Source organism: Salmo trutta, chromosome 5 (genome assembly GCF_901001165.1).
Source record: "Salmo trutta chromosome 5, fSalTru1.1, whole genome shotgun sequence".
In the NCBI taxonomy this organism is placed as follows: Eukaryota; Metazoa; Chordata; class Actinopteri; order Salmoniformes; family Salmonidae; genus Salmo; species Salmo trutta.
This window is the reverse complement of record NC_042961.1, coordinates 43,537,999-43,554,445: the sequence shown is the minus strand read 5'-3', so window position 1 is coordinate 43,554,445 and position 16,447 is coordinate 43,537,999. Positions and strand designations below refer to the sequence as shown.

At 40.6% G+C, this 16,447-nt stretch overlaps 1 protein-coding gene across 1 annotated transcript; it reads left to right on the top strand.

The window, feature by feature from the left end:
- Window positions 1–2,193: 2,193 nt before the first annotated feature.
- On the top strand, window positions 2,194–14,292 carry LOC115194235 (zinc finger protein 239-like). Its single transcript, XM_029753752.1, has 2 exons — window positions 2,194–2,225; window positions 12,984–14,292. Exon 2 carries the CDS (start codon window positions 13,016–13,018, stop codon window positions 13,955–13,957), a length of 942 nt encoding a protein of 313 aa, XP_029609612.1. The 5' UTR covers window positions 2,194–2,225; window positions 12,984–13,015; the 3' UTR covers window positions 13,958–14,292.
- The last annotated feature ends 2,155 nt before the right edge of the window (window positions 14,293–16,447 follow it).

Here is a 16,447-nt window from a genome sequence, read left to right as displayed (position 1 = left end):
GCAGGAAATGCTTTGAAAGGCTCACATCAACACCCTCTTCCCAGACACCCTGGACCCACTCCAATTTACATATTGCCCTAACAGATTCACAGATGACGCAATCTCTATTGTACTCCACACTGCCCTCACCCACCTGGACAAAAGGAATACCTATGTAAGAATACTGTTCATTGACTACAGCTAAGCATTCAACACCATAGCAGCCTCCAAGCTCGCGACCCTGGGACTAAACACCACCCTATGCAACTGGATCCTGGACTTCCTGACAGGCCGCCCCCTGTCGGTGAGGGTTAGGCAACAACACATCCGCCACACTGACCATCAACACGGGGGCCCCATAGGGGTGTGTGCTTAGTCCCCTCCAGTACTCTCTGTTCACCCATGACTGCATGGCTGCGCATGACTCCAACACCATCATCAAGTTTGCTGACGACACGGCGGTGGTAGGACTGATCACCGACGACGATGTGGCAGCCTATAGGGAGGTCAGAGACCTGGCAGTGTTGTGCCAGTACAGCAACCTCTCCCTCAGCGTCAGCAAGACAAAGGACCTGATCGTGGACTACAGGAAATGGAGGGGAGGTTGTTCCTCAGAGTTCACATCACCAAAGGAATTAACATGGTCCACACACACCTGCACAGTTGTGAAGAGGGCACGACAGCACCTTTTCCCCCTTGGAAGGCTGAAAAGATTTGGCAGCTTCGCCATTGAAAGCATCTTGACTGGCTTCATCACCGCTTGGTATGGCAACTGCAAGGCACCTGACTGCAAGACGCTACAGAGGATGGTGAGAATGGGCCATTACATCACTGGGGCCAAGCTCTCTGCCATCCAGGACCTCTATACCAAGCATTGTCAGAGGAAGGCCCAACATTTTTTCAAAGACTCCAGCCACCTAAGCCATGGACTGTTTTCTCTGTTATCGTACGGCAAGCGGTCTGGAACCAACAGGACCCTGTTGGGTGCTAGTCTACACCTGTTGTTTACGAATCATGTGACAAATAACATTTTATTTAATTTTATGTAGACTGGGGGAGTATCGTATGCGAGTTGAGTTGAAATACTACGGCGAAATGTGCCCAAATTACTGAAGTGCCCTGTTAGAGTGAAGGAGGTGGCAAGTGTATGGGCTGTCCACTATGTCTCCTATATGGAAGCGGTGAGAAGAGTGGAAGAAGGGAGTAATGTTGAAGAAACCATGGTAGTTAGATTAGTGACACCAGTAAATGTTCCTCGCCAACAGTATCCTGACATGTTGCATGTTAAAAAGATAGACTTTGTATAATTTATTGCATAGGTTATAAACTGCACAGAGCAAAGAAAGAGGAAATCTGAGAATATGCATTGCCGCTGTTTTTTGGGACTCTGAGGCATTACAAGGAATCCTATCAGACGAATGTTCCATCCTAGGGATGTGAATTGGACTATGACTGAAGGAGTGGGATGGATTTTTTTTGTATTTGTTGTATTTTATGTTGTTTTTCCCACAAAGAAAACCTTAATTCTCACTCACAACCCATACAGTAGATGGCGGTAATACACCTTCTCGGTTGTAGTCTGTCAATAAGCCTCAAAGAAGAAGAACAACAGCTAGTCAGCAACAAAAAACTAAATTCTCACTCACAACCCATACAGTAGATGGCGGCAATACACCTTCTCGGTTGTAGTCTGTCAATAAGTCTCAAAGAAGAAGAGCAACAGCTAGTCAGCAACATCGGTAGCTTGCTAGCCAACAACCGAAACGTTAAAGGTCTTTAGACTGTTTTGGTGTATATTATTCACTGTGTTTTAAACACACTCCTGTCATGTCTTTGTGTTACCCCATTTCATTTCATATTACGTTGTTTCAAGCAGACCCACAGGCTGGTTAAGTTAGCAGTAGCACTAATTTAGGCTAGTCGCTAATGCTAGCTAGCATCTCCGAACATGAGCTCACCCAGCTACTCTCTCCCTGCTAAAAAAGAGGTCTGCTGGACGAAGAAAGAGGGTATGTGGCTAAATATTGTCGTGAAAGAAGAAAGTGAAGAGGAGACCGTCACAGTAAAAAACGAAATAGAAGGTGAGGATGTGACATTGAAAGAAGAAGAGAAAGACGTTTCAGTGAAAGAAGAGGAAGATGCATTCAGAGTGAAAGAGGATGGTGCCGTTTTTGGAGTGAAGGAGGAAGGGGAGATTACTGTCACATTGAATGAGGAAGAGGAGACAGGAGATCTGATTAACACCAGTAAGTACTGCCGTAAATTTGTTTTCACTTTGGATATTCGGAGTTCGCTCATCAATACCTCCAGCGGAAGGCCCTGTGATGAGAGGGGCAATACCATACACACACATCTAAAAAATAAAATAATGGAATTAAGAAATATTAGGAAGAGCAATGTCGGATTCCGGAGTGTGTGTGTATGATGGGATGTATAGACATGATGGATGGGATGTATAGACATGATGGATAGAATATGTAGTATATCTGAAGAATACGAAGGATAGTATATGTACAGCAATAGTTAAATAGGATAGGCCTCGACTATAATACAGTAGTATATACATATGAAGTGGGTAAAACGGTATATAAAAAAGAAATGAAAACACGCACACTGCTGCTCATGCTCCCAGGTGATTTTATTTATAACAACGTTTGGAACCTTAGGTCTGCTTCAGGCATCCATTTCTCAGATGGGGGTGGAAGGTCCTACATATAGGGGCAGTACTCATATAACGTGTGTTCACAATATTAACATTCAATGTATCAAAATATACGATCATACAAAAGGAATGTGATCAATATTTACAGTAATATATATAGTAGCGGTCAAAAGTTTGAACACCTACTAATTCAAGGGTATTTCTTTATTTGTACTATTTTCTACATTGTAGAATAATAGTGAAGACATAAAAACTATGAAATAACACATGGAATCATGTAGTAACCAAAAAAGTGTTAAACAAATCAAAATATATTTTATATTTGAGATTCTTCAATGTAGCCACCCTTTGCCTTGATAACAACTTTCCACACTCTTGGCATTCTCTCAACCAGCTTCATGAGGTAGTCACCTGGAATGCATTTCAATTAACAGGTGTGCCTTGTTAAGTTAATTTGTTGAATTTCTTTCCTTCTTAATGCGTTTTAGCCAATCAGTTGTGTTGTGACAAGGTAGGGGTGGTATACAGAAGATAGCCCCAAGTCCATATTATGGCAAGAACAGCTCAAATAAGCAAAGAGAAACGACAGTCCATCATTACTTTAAGACATGAAGGTCAGTCAATACGGAAAACATTTTAAGAACTTTGAAAGTTTCTTCAAGTGCAGTCGCAAAAACCATCAAGCGCTATGATGAAACTGGCTCTCATGAGGACCGCCACAGGAAAGGAAGACCCAGAGTTATCTCTGCTGCAGAGGATAAGTTCATTAGAGTTACCAGCCGCAGAAATTGCAGCCCAAATAAATGCTTCACAGAGTCAAGTAACAGACACATCTCAACATCAACTGTTCAGAGACTGAGTGAATCAGGCCTTCATGGTCAAATTGCTGCAAAGAAACCACTACTAAAGGACACAAATAAGGAGAAGAGACTTGCTTGGGCCAAGAAACATGAGCAATGGACATTAGACTGGTGTAAATCTGTCCTTTGGTCTGATGAGTCCAAATTTCAGATTTTTGGTTCCAACCGCCGTGTCTTTGTGAGACGCAGAGTAGGGGAACGGATGATCTCCGCATGTGTGGTTCCCACTGTGAAGCATGGCGGAGGAGGTGTGATGGTGTGGGGGTGCTTTGTGGCGGTTCTAGACCATTTCAACTGGGGGGGCCAAGCTGGGGCCAGTTGTACTGTTAGAGGGGCCAGTTACATTAGACATTATTGTTGTCATGTTGTTTTCTTCACTGCATTGCAGGCATTAGCAGGCAAAAGACCATGTTCCGCGTTGCCACTGTCTAATAACGGATGTAAAAAAAGAACGATAGCAAAAATTAGTTATGTAAAAATTATTTCATACTCCACATTTAGGTTGGCCACAAGGGGTCCACAATTGTTGTCACAGGGGCACTGCCCCCCCCCCCCCCAGAACTGCTAGTGCTGGTGACACTGTCAGTGATTTATTCAGAATTCAAGGCACATTCTGCAGCGATACGCCATTCCATCTGGTTTGCACTTAGTCCCACTATCATTTGTTTTTCAACAGGACAATTACCCAACACAGGCTATGTAGGGGCTATTTAATCAAGGAAGAGAGTGATTGAGTGCTGCGTTAGATGACCTGGCCTCCACAATCACCCGACCTCAACCCAATTGAGATGGTCTGATATGAGTTGGACCGCAGAGTGAAGGAAAAGCAGCCAACAAGTGCTCAGCATACGTGGGAACTCCTTCGAAGCTGGTTGAGTGAATGCCAAGAGTGTGCAAAGCTGTCATCCAGGCAAAGGGTGGCTACTTTGAAGAATCTAAAATATAACATATATTTTGATTTGTTTAACACTTTTTTGGTTACTACATGATTCCACATGTGTTATTTCATAGTTTTGATGTCTTCACTATTATCTTACAATGTACAAAATAGTAAAAATAAAGAAAATCCCTTGAATGAGTAGGTGTGTCCAAACCTTTAACATGTACCGGTGTCTTGGATAAGTGGAATTGCCTTGGGGCAGGGTACGAACAACGGATCCAATTCAGGAAAGTCGTATTTCTGGTCGAAATGCTGTTAACTTACCGCTGCTCTGTTGTGCTCCACGTTGGCAGGCCAGGGTCGGTGCCGTTTTGCAGTTGGTCTCGATCTGTGTGGTGTTGATGTCTGAGCCCATCTCCCTCAGCAGCTTGACCGCAGGGACGTGGCCATTCATTGCAGCCAGCCTCAGAGGAGAGATACCCAGACTAGAGATACTTCTAGTCCTGAAAGGAAACAAATACACAGAGAGGAACAGACAGGGAGAGGGGGAAACATGGACAGGGAGGATTATACACAGTTAAGAGTGGTATAAATCCTTGTCACTGACAGGGATGGTCATGGATTTCAGGGGTTGATAAACAGTCATACCAGGAGTTGATTTCAGTGCCAGCGTTTAGGAGAATGTTGATGCAGCCCCCTGAGGTGGCTAGGCTGAGACGAGTGTAATCTGAAACGTTACTGTGCTCCTTGTTGGCCCTGTGCAGCAGCAACTGCTTTACCATCTGGAAGGAATGGACCACAGGTTAGTCAATCTACAAAACACCTTTGGGTAATTTCCACTAAGCACATTCCTTGGTATGTTAAATTATTAGACAAATTTAGGCTTCTACTGTAACTGCTCACATACCTCGAAAGAAATCAAATGTTATTTGTCACATACTTCGTAAACAACAGGTGTAGACTAACAGTGAAATTCTTAGCTCCTGGTGATGGGGTGGGGGGGGGGGGGGGGGGGGGGAGATTGATACAGTTACATATCAAGATTTCATTTGACAATATATCGTATATTCTTTTGACAAAATTGTATAACTATTATTTTTGTGCTAGTTGACAGTACCGGCACCAAAACTCCAGTATTTTTCCTTCATAGCTTGTTCTCCATCTTATTTTTTAAATAGGAAGCCAATTTGTTTTCAGCACTTATTTCCATGACTAATTAACTCATTTTCTCATGCTTTCTGTGGTGAGCAATATGTTTGGAACATTGAATCAGAATAAAAACACAGTATCAACTTGCAATACATTTAGAATCGTTCGAATCGCATACAAATCGTATCGGCACCTACAGTATTTATCACGATTATATCGTACCTTGAGGTTCCTGGCAATTCCCAGCCCTAATACTTCCCACGATGTCTTCCATTGTGTCTGTGACGCTCTGTGCGGGGAAGGCCAGTATAAGTCCGTCGGCGGTCTGGGTGAGGCCTTTGGCCTTCATGTACTCTTTGGTGAATAGCTCCTTGAGGATCATCTTCTTATTCTGTTGGCTGGGTCTTCTCTGTGGCTGAGATCCTCTGGCCCAGCTTGTTCGGCCACTTTCACCGGGTGCGTCATTCAGACCCATTCAGCAATATGGAGTGCTTCAAATTCAAGTACTTCCGGCTTCACGCGCCATCGGGAATTTTCCACTGGTTTTAATCTGTATGGTCTTCAGTAATGGGGTTACCCTGTAGGGGGCTTAGCCTGAGACAGGACAACAGTACAACAACAAGGTTGAACCATACAATATTTTAGTAATCATTACCTGTAACTAGGGATGGGCAGACCCTGTTCAAGTACTTAAAGTTTTTTCACTGAAAAAAAATTAAATAACGCATTTATCTATGCCAGTGGTCCCCAAACTTTTTATAGTCCCGTACCCATTCAAACATTCAATCTCCAGCTGCGTACCCCCTCTAGCACCAGGGTCTGCGCACTCTCAAATGTTGTTTTTTTGCCATTATTGTAAGCCTGCCACACACACACCCTATACAATACATTTATTAAACATAAGAATGAGTGTGAGTTTTGGTCACAACCTGGCTCATGGGAAGTAACAAAGAGCTCTTATAGGACTAGGGCACAAATAATAATAATAATCAATAATTTTGATCTTTATTTAGTTATCTTACATATAAAACCTTATTTGTTCATAAAAAATTGTGAATAACTCATCACAGGTTAATGAGAAGGGTGTGCTTGAACTCTGCAATGTTGGGTTGTATTGTAGAGAATCTCAGTTTTAAATAATTTTCCACACAGTCTGTGCCTGTATTTAGTTTTCATGCTAGTGAGGGCCGAGAATCCACTCTCACATAGGTATGTGGTTGCAAAGGGCATCAGTGTCTTAACAGCTAAATTTGCCAAGGCAGGATACTCTGAGCGCAGCCCTATCCAGAAACCTGTCAGTGGCTTCTAATTAAATTACATTTTCACAGAACCGCTTGTTGCAATTTAGATGAGGCTCTCTTGTTCAGATATCGGTAAGTGGACTGGAGGCAGGGCATGAAAGGGATAATGAATCCAGTTGTTTGTGTCATCCGTTTTGGGAAAGTACCTGCGTAATTGCGCACCCAGCTCACTCAGGTGCTTTGCTATATCACATTTGACATTGTCCGTAAGCTTGAGTTCATTTGCACACAAAAAAAAATCATACAATGATGGAAAGACCTGTGTGTTGTCATTGTTACTGCAGACAGAGAAGAGCTCCAACTTCTTAATCATAGCTTCAATTTTGTCCCACACATTGAATATAGTTGCGGTGCGGAGAGTCCCTGTAATGCTAGATTCATATCATTCAGGTGAGAAAAAGCTGTCAGGCAAGTGAAAATGATGGTCAGTAAAGAAAACTTTAAGCTCTCAATTCAAAAATACGTGTAAATACTTTGCGCACTTCTGTATGTTGTAAAAGCGTTACATGGTCACTGCCCATATCATTGCATAATACAGAAAATACATGAGAGTTCAGGGACCATGCTTTAATAACAAAGTTAACCATTTTCACTGTAGTGTCCAAAATATATTTTTAACTGTCAGGCATTCCCTTGGCAGCAAGAGCCTCTCGATGGATGCTGCAGTGTACCCAAGTGGTGTCGGAAGCAACTGCTTGCAAGCCCGTTATGGCTTTTGTGCCTACAGTACAGATACCATCACATCTTGACCACCAAAGTCCATTTGATGTCACAAAGCTGTCCAGTGCTTTAAAAATATCCTGTCCTGTTGACCCCCCATAAACGTAAGGGACATATACCAGGAGCTGTGCCAGGCCCGCCACGCCTGTTGACTCATCCAGCTGTAACGCATAGAATTCACTGGCTTTTATGCGAAGCAGTAATTGTTTCAAAACATTTCCTGCCATGTCACTGATTTGTTGTGAAACAGTGTTGTTTGATGAAGACATTGTCTGTATAATTCTTTGGCTTTTTGTCCCAGCCATATCCGCGGCAGCAGGAAGAATGAAGTCCTCCACAATAGTATGTGGCTTGCCTGTCCTAGCCACTCGGTAGCTCACCATATAAGACGGTTCTAGTCCCTTCTTATTAATGGTATCTGTTGCTTTTATACATGTCTTACTACTCAAAAGTCATCTTTATTCTCGCTCAAAAAACTTGTGGGGCTTATTTTTCAAATTGGCATGTTTCGTTTCTTAATGTCTGTGCAAGAGTGAAGGTTTCCCGCAAGAGATTAACGGTTAATGTGATTGGATTTTAATTATTTGAATAGGCTACCTGTATTTGACGTTGTGTTGTTATTTTGCTGAACACCAGATGGTTTAATTTTATTTTTGGCAGTGAAACGAGGTCTACTCAGGCGAGAAAAAAACATGACCCAAATGTATAGCCCTGTTGGAAAATCTAAATGGACTGTTTGAAAATGTTTGGCGTACCCCCGAGGGCATTGTACGCGTACCCCAGTTTGGGAATACCTGATCTATGACAACAGTGCACAGCAATGCCTATTTTATCGTAACCCTTACAGATAACTTCCTAACTGCCCCATATACATTGAGTGTACAAAATATTAGGAACACTTTCCTAATATTTCCTTCCGAATATTTCCCTCAGAACAGCCTCAATTCATCTGGGCATGGACCAGTGTTCCAAAGGGATGTTGACTCCAATGCTTCCCACAGTTGTGTCAAGTTGCCTGGATGTCCTTTGGGTGGTGGACCATTCTTGATACACATGGGAAACTGTTGAGCATGAAAAACACAGCAGCTTTGCAGTTCTTGACACACTCAAACCGGTGCACCTGGCACCCACTACTATACCTCGTTCAAAGGCACTTATATTTTGTCTTTTTTGAAAATATATTTTTTATTTTAAACATTTTGTGTTGCCCATTCACCTTCTGAATGGCACATTCTCAATTGTCTCTAGGCTTAGAAATCTTTATTAAACAGTCTCCTCCCCTTCATCTACACCTATTGACTGGTTTTAAGGGGTCATAGCTTTCACCTGGTCAGTCTATGTCATGGAAAGAGCACTTGTTCTATACACTGTTTTGTACACAGTGTATATTCAGTCAATAAAAAAGCAAGTGCCATTGCAGATTCATTTATTGAAACCGTAATATCAGCTGGTTATATCTTCAAAAAGGCAGTAACCTCAGCGGTGGTGCTTGCTTGTAGAAGCATATGGCTATGCAATGGCACAGCCTTGTTTTTATTAATTTAGCAGACAATTTCCAGAGCCTTTATCACAGTCAAGCCACACCTATGTTCAGGGATGCAAACTAGTCATCTTTCTGCAAAATTTGCCATTTTGAATCCAAAATAGGTGACCTACGGCTTTGGATCACTACTGGCTGTAAGCGACCGAGTGATGCGCGTTTGGAGCAATCGTTCACATAACAACAGAATGCAGCACGAGACTGAAGAGAGAAGAGACAACCAATTTGCTAGTTACAGCATCAGTGCGCGCTCTGGAGAGACAGCAGAGAGTAGAATGGCAGTTTGCCAGTTACAGCAGCGCGTCCCCTGAACGATAACGAAGAGGTCGGTGAGAAGCCTGACCATGGAGACGGGGGTGAGAGGGTGATGAAGCGTACTTCATGAGCTGTAACCAAAAACAACTGCCATTTGGAAAGTTTGCGGTGAGGGACAAAGTGTGGTGGAACAAGTATTGTTAGCATTGTTAAGTATCTTGCTAGCTAGCCAGAGAAATGTTGAGCAACATTAGCAGACTTAACTGATCAAATAATTGAGTTTATGGTGTGAAAATTAGCTGGCTAATAAAGTCAGACAGCTAATGTTAGCTAGCTAACGTTTAACATCAGATGAGCTATCGTTAGTAACCTAACCAATTCGCTATTATATTAACTGGTATACAACACCTTGCCGTTCATCAAGTTATAACGCATTAGTTGCCTACTGGACCCTGGAAATCTGTGTGAAATGTTAACTAGCTAAACGAACTAACTATGAACTAATGTTTTCCCTCTACAGTATGTGGTAGAATGAGAGAAATAGGTGAAAATTAGGCATTGCTTTAAACAAGTGAATTCAGGGCTCAAGTGTAGCTGGAGCTGGGCCTGGCTTAAGCTGGATGCCACTATAGAGGTGAAAGGAACACCACACACTTTCCCACTTTCTCACTTTTTTAATACAGTGGATAAAAAGGGGTATGCCAGATGTACTCTGCCTGAAAGAGATCGATTATGCCAACAAAGGGTATCATGCTCTGCTGGCACATTGTAGAACAGATGTCCACAGGCAGAAAGTGTACAATGTAATAATGTGCAGTGTAATCCAAACTTATTTTGATTTTGTTGAACTTGACAGTAACACTTGTGTGTGAGGGGGGATTCTATATTTTTTAACTCCGTGAATGTTATTTTTGCACATGTAGCCTTATGCACTTGATCGATGTCTACTATAGTGGCCATTAAAAATAGAGACAAAATAGAATGCCTGTTTGTTTCATTCTATTTCTACTTTAAGATGTTTTTTTCCCCAAGTGCAATATTCAGATGTGTGTGGTCACAAGCGTTCTATTATAAATGCTGTCATGGCTAACTGCAATATTAGTGTCTTGTTTTTTTCTCAAGTCATGAGTGTCATTTGCAGTAAAGTTTAGGCAACAAATAACATTGGATTGGTTTCTTTGCATGTTTTAGCTGTGAGTTAGGTTCACATTAGCCACTTTTTATTTTACACACAGAGACTGATCATGTAGATCATATTCTTTGTTGTTTAATTAGTTAAAACCCGCATTTCCTCCTGGAATGGATTTTTTGCATGTTTCAGTGCAAAAAAAAGTGTCACCTTTTTGGGCCCTCACCAGTTTGCATCCCTGTATGTTATAGTAAAGAAACATGATGTAATATAACAGAATAAAATATAACCAAATATTTTTCAAAATTAATAAAGTTGCCAGTGCAAAGTGATACGCGTCTGGAACAGTTATTGTCAAAGAGTGATGATTTGAAACTGGGCTCAATTTGGCGAGTATATATTTTTTCAGGGTTACAAACTTAAATTGTTTTTCTTTCCGATGAACAGACATTCCATTTTTTTTTAATTCTGATGGTTCTTTGGAATTTGCCAAATGGATTAAGAATTCCACATTGAACACTGCATGGTGATAAATTACAGCAACGACATCAGTTTGGTGAGAAGGCCTAGGCTTAATGTTCTGATAAAAAATATGCTTTTTGTCTTTATCAAACTAATGTTTTTGTATATTTTTAGTGTGGAACCTGTCTTTGTTCGCAAAGTAGCCTCAGTTGAAAATAGACAGGACGCAATTATTCCAAAACTGCAGCCTGTTGTTGGAACACATATTTCCCTACTTCAATCAACCAGTTCATTTTGAATTTGTGATAATACTGACGTCATTTGGCAAGGAATGTAGCTTGTGTATCCCATCAGTTAGAACATGTTTATAGGCATTTATTTCTGTATGCCTAACTGGAGCTTGTGTGTGCTCTTAGCACGCGTGTGAAGAGGGAGCGATCTGAACTAGGCTTGGGCGGTATCCAGATTTTCATATCGTCCTTTACTCATCCCGGGATTTACGGTATTACCGACATGCTAAAAATGCCAGAAAAGCCCCATTGGGCCTCTATTACCAGAATGCTAACAAAATGAACACAAACTAATTGTGAAATCACAGATGCTGTTAGCTAACTGCTAACGTGCAAGAATGAACAAACTAATTGCAAAGACAGGCAAATCCTGCTCATAAAGTTATATAAGCATAGCTAGTAGCTACCGAATGTCATTTTTGGTGAGTGTTAACATTTGCAAGCGAAAGTGAACTAGAGAAATTGTGCAAATGAACAAAGTTGTGATGAATGCTTTTCTGAAGGAAGAGCAGCATGTGTACACGGAGCATAGGGGAGGAGATTAAAATAAACGCTACTCGGAAGCACAGGGAAAAAATGGCAGCAATACAAAACTCATCCAGAGCTCTTTGACTTCTGGTAGAAAGCCATTGTAAAATATCTGAGGGCAAACATTTACACGGAACAAAAATATAAACGCAACATGTAAAGGGTTGGTCCTATGTTTCATGAGCTGAAATAAAATATCCCCAAAATGTTCCATATGCACAAAAAGCTTATTTCTGTGCACAAATGTATTTACATCCCTGTTGGTGAGCATTTCTCCTTTGCCAAGACAATCCATCCTGACCGGTGTGGCATATCAAGAAGCTGATTAAACAGCATGATCATTACACAGTTTCAGCATGATAATGCATGGCCCCATGTTGCAAGGATCTGTACATAATTCCTCGAAGCTGAAAATGTCCCAGTTATTTCATGGCCTGCATACTCACCAGACATGACACACATTGATGCTCTGGATCGATGTGTACGAGAGCGTGTTTCAGTTCCCGGCCATATCCAGTGACTTCACACAGCCATTGAAGAGGAGTGGGACATTTCACAGGCCACAGTCAACAGCCTGATCAACTCTATGCCCAGGAGATGTTGCCCTGTATGAGGCAAATGGTGGTCACACCAGATAGTTTCTGATCCAGACCCCTACCTAATTTATTTATTTCAATTGACTGATTTCCTGAACTATAACTCAGTCAAATCTTTGAAATCAAAATTGTTGCATGTTGCGTTTTATATTTCTGTTCAGCGTGCATCTAAAACGACTTGAAGTTAGGTCTCTTGACTTCCCGCATACTACACCTACTATAATTAGGCTAACATTTTTCATTTCACTGAGTTTATATGAATATTTCCAGTTATGGGTCAAATGTTCAATAACTCACTGTCCATAAAACCTACAGATCTACAGACAAGTGTGCCGGGTTCTCTGAACTCTCTTACCAAAGCTATACCAATTACTTTTTCAAAATTTCTTCCCATTGATTTCCTACAAATATTTGTGCTATTAATACTTTAGTTATGTGTACAGATCACATTTTCAAGAGAAAGATCACATTTTACGTTCTACATTATTATCATTTTAAGGGCCACCAAGTTGAAACAATTATGGACATTTTGTGTAAACTGATCTAGTACTGGATTAAACCTAATTGGAAGACAGTTTTATAATGTGGATGTTTCGTTCAAGTCTATTTAACTAAACACTGTCTTTTTACAGGAGAGAAACCAGACTCTCACTCTGACCATGGGATGAGTCCTTCAGTGGAACCAGACCCAAAGACATCCAAACCAGCAAGACCACACCATTGCTCCCAGTGTGGAAAGAGTTTTACTAAGTTACGAAACCTAAAAGAGCATGAGAGGACACACACAGCAGAAAAGCCTTTCCAATGTTTGCAGTGTACAAAGAGTTTCTGCTGGTTAGGGAAGCTAAAAGTACATGAGAGAATACACACAGGAGAAAAGCCTTACAACTGCTCTCAGTGTGGAACAAGTTTTACCCAATTAGGGACCCTAAAAACACATGAGAAAATACACTCTGGAGTGAAGCCTTACCACTGCTCTCAGTGTGGAACTAGTTTTACTCGGTCAAGGGACCTGAAAGAGCACGAAAGAATACACACAGGAGAGAAGCCTTACCACTGCTCACAATGTGGAAAAACTTTTACCTGGTTAGGTAGCCTGAAAACGCATGAGAGGACACACACAGGTGAGAAGCCTTACCACTGTTCCCACTGTGGAAAGAGCTTTCCCCTGCTAGGGAATCTGAACAACCATGAGAGAACGCACACGGGAGAGAAGCCTTACCACTGCTCCCATTGTGGAAAGGGTTTTGGACAGTTGGGGCATTTAAAAGTGCATGAAAGAACACACACAGGAGAGATGCCTTACCAGTGCTCCCATTGTGAAAAGGATTTTGGACAATTGGGGCATCTAAAAGTGCATGAAAGAACACACACAGGGGAGAAGCCTTACCAATGCTCCCATTGTGGAAAGGGTTTTACCCAAGTAGGGAGCCTGAAAACACATGAAAGAACACACACAGGAGAGAAGCCTTACCAATGCTCGCATTGCGGAAAGGGTTTTACCCAGTTAGGGAGCCTGAAATCACATCAGAGGATACATACACGGGAGATGAAGACCCCAGGAAGGGCAGCTGCTGCCTTGGCAGGAGCTAATGGGGATCCATAATAACAATTTAAAAAGTACAATACTCCCAGTGTGGAAATAGTTTTGGACAATTAGAGCACCTGAAATTACATGAGCTACTAGAGGCTGAGTTGTGTTTTTGACTGAGAAAGTGTTTTTGTTCATGCCACATGAAACCTAATTGTCTGAAATATGTTTTTTTCCCAGCACAAATTTGATTAAAATGTTAAAATGTGTATTTTATTTTGATTATGAACTTTGATCGATCGGATACAAGTATAAACCTTTAGCTATTGGTTGCTATATGATTTTGATATTTAAAAATGTAAACTATTCAATATATTAATAAAATGTACATTGCTTGACTAACCTTGAAACCTCTTGAATTTAGTTTTATTTATTTTAGTTAATTTGTGTACTCATAAGAGCTATGTTGTGTATAGAAAAGTAAATATATTGGAAATGTAAATAAAATAGTTTGGTTGATTTATGATTGCGGAGAAAGATCTAGAATTATGTAGAAATGCTTATTAATGTATGGAAACCAAGCCCTCAGTTTTTGTATGGAGATCAATGAGAGAGTTTTGAATTTGGTTAACAAAAACATTAATGGATTATTTGCTCCATGTGCATTTGATAGAATATACATTTTGTAATGCTTAAGTTGTTAGGGGTCTACTAAGATAAGTAGGACACGTGACATCCCAGCAACTTTATATTGGAGTTTTGCCTGTTGTTCACACACGTATCTGCCCTCTCATTGGCTACAATTGTCCCAACTGGTCTTGCCTCCTCCCGACTGCCTTCCATTTTTGAAGACATTTATTTTCATTGTTAAAGCAGCCACTTGAGTATCTGGACAATATAATGGATAATCTGTGGTTGAGCTAATTAGGACAGCTGATTGGGGCTTGATACTGTATTTTATACCATCCATTGCATCTTGCCTATGCCGCTCTGTCATTGATCATCCATATATTTATATGTTTATATTCTTATTACATTCCTTTACTTAGATTTGTGTGTATTAGGTAGTTGTGTGGAATTGTTAGATTACATGTTAGATATTGCTGCACTGTCGGAACTAGAAGCACAAACATTTCGCTACACTCGCTATAACATCTGCTACCCATGTGTATGTCACCAATAAAATTTGATTTGATAGAAACTGGAAAACGCCATGGAGAGCTTCAGTTTTCTACAGTTTCATTCGGATTTAATTTACCTGCTATTTTATAATTTTTGTACCTTTTGGGATTTTACATTTTTGCAATTCATATCACTTGGAACCTGTTATACACTGATTTATATATGTACACTAGATGACTGACACGGTGTGCTGTTTTGAACCCACCGCGCCTTCGTCTTGGCACCCCCCACCATTGTAAAAAAAATATTTTGGAAGCTATAGAAAGGCATTTATTAATGTCTACATTTATTTTTGCCACATTTATTCTATTACAGACATCTGAATGCAAATATTTAAATGACATTGTGAGCTAAGCAAAAAAAATTTACAAATATAAATCATTTTATTTCAAGTATAATTTTTAGAAAGTACTACAAAGAATAGTTAAATACATGTAATTTGTCCTTCCAACATTTAAATGAAATACTGAAGAATTCCATTAATTCCTATGGAGGATTGCTTTTCTGAGGAGTGCCAATATGGTCGACCAGAGGTTCCAAAGCTATTCATTGGCCAATACATAGCATCAGCAATCCAGGGTTTATATACAGTATTCACACCCCTTGACTTTTTACACATTTTGTTGTGTTACAGCCTAAATTTAAAATTGATTAAATTGAGATTGTTTGTCACTGGCCTACACCCAATACCCCATCATGTCAAAGTGGAATTATGTTTTTAGACATTTTTACAAATTAATAAAAAATGAAAAGCTCAAATGTCTTGAGTCAATAAGTATTCGAACCCTTTATTATGGCAAGCCTAAATAGGTTATGGAGTAAACATTTGCTTAACAAGTCACGTAAATTGCATGGACTCACTGTGTGCAATAATAGTGTTTAACATGATTTTTGAATGACTGCATAATCTCTGTACCCCACACATACAATTGTCTGTAAGGTCCCTCAGTCGGGCAGTGAATTTCAAACACAAAGACCAGGGAGGGCACCGATTGGTAGATGGGTAAAAAAAAAGTGACATTGAATGTCCCTTGGAGCATGGTCAAGTTATTAATTACCCTTTGGGTGGTGTGTCAAAACACTCAGTCACTACAAACATACAGGCGTCCTTCCTAACTCAGTTGCCAGAGAGGAAGGAAACCGCTCAGGGATTTTACCATGAGGCCAATGGTGACTTTAAAACAGTTACAGAGTGTAATGGCTGTGAAAGGAGAAAACAGAGGATGGATCAACAACATTGTAGTTACTCCACAATACTAACCTAAATGACAGAGTGAAACGAAGGAAGCTTGTACAGAATAAAAATAAGGCACTAAAGTAAAAAATGTGTCAAAGAAATTAACACTGTGTTCAGGACATAAAGTTATGGGGTAACTCCAACAC

Coding starts and splice junctions, on each gene's coding strand:
- LOC115194235 (XM_029753752.1), top strand. CDS start 13,016: ATGAGTCCTTCAGTGGAACCAGACCCAAAGACATCCAAACCAGCAAGA.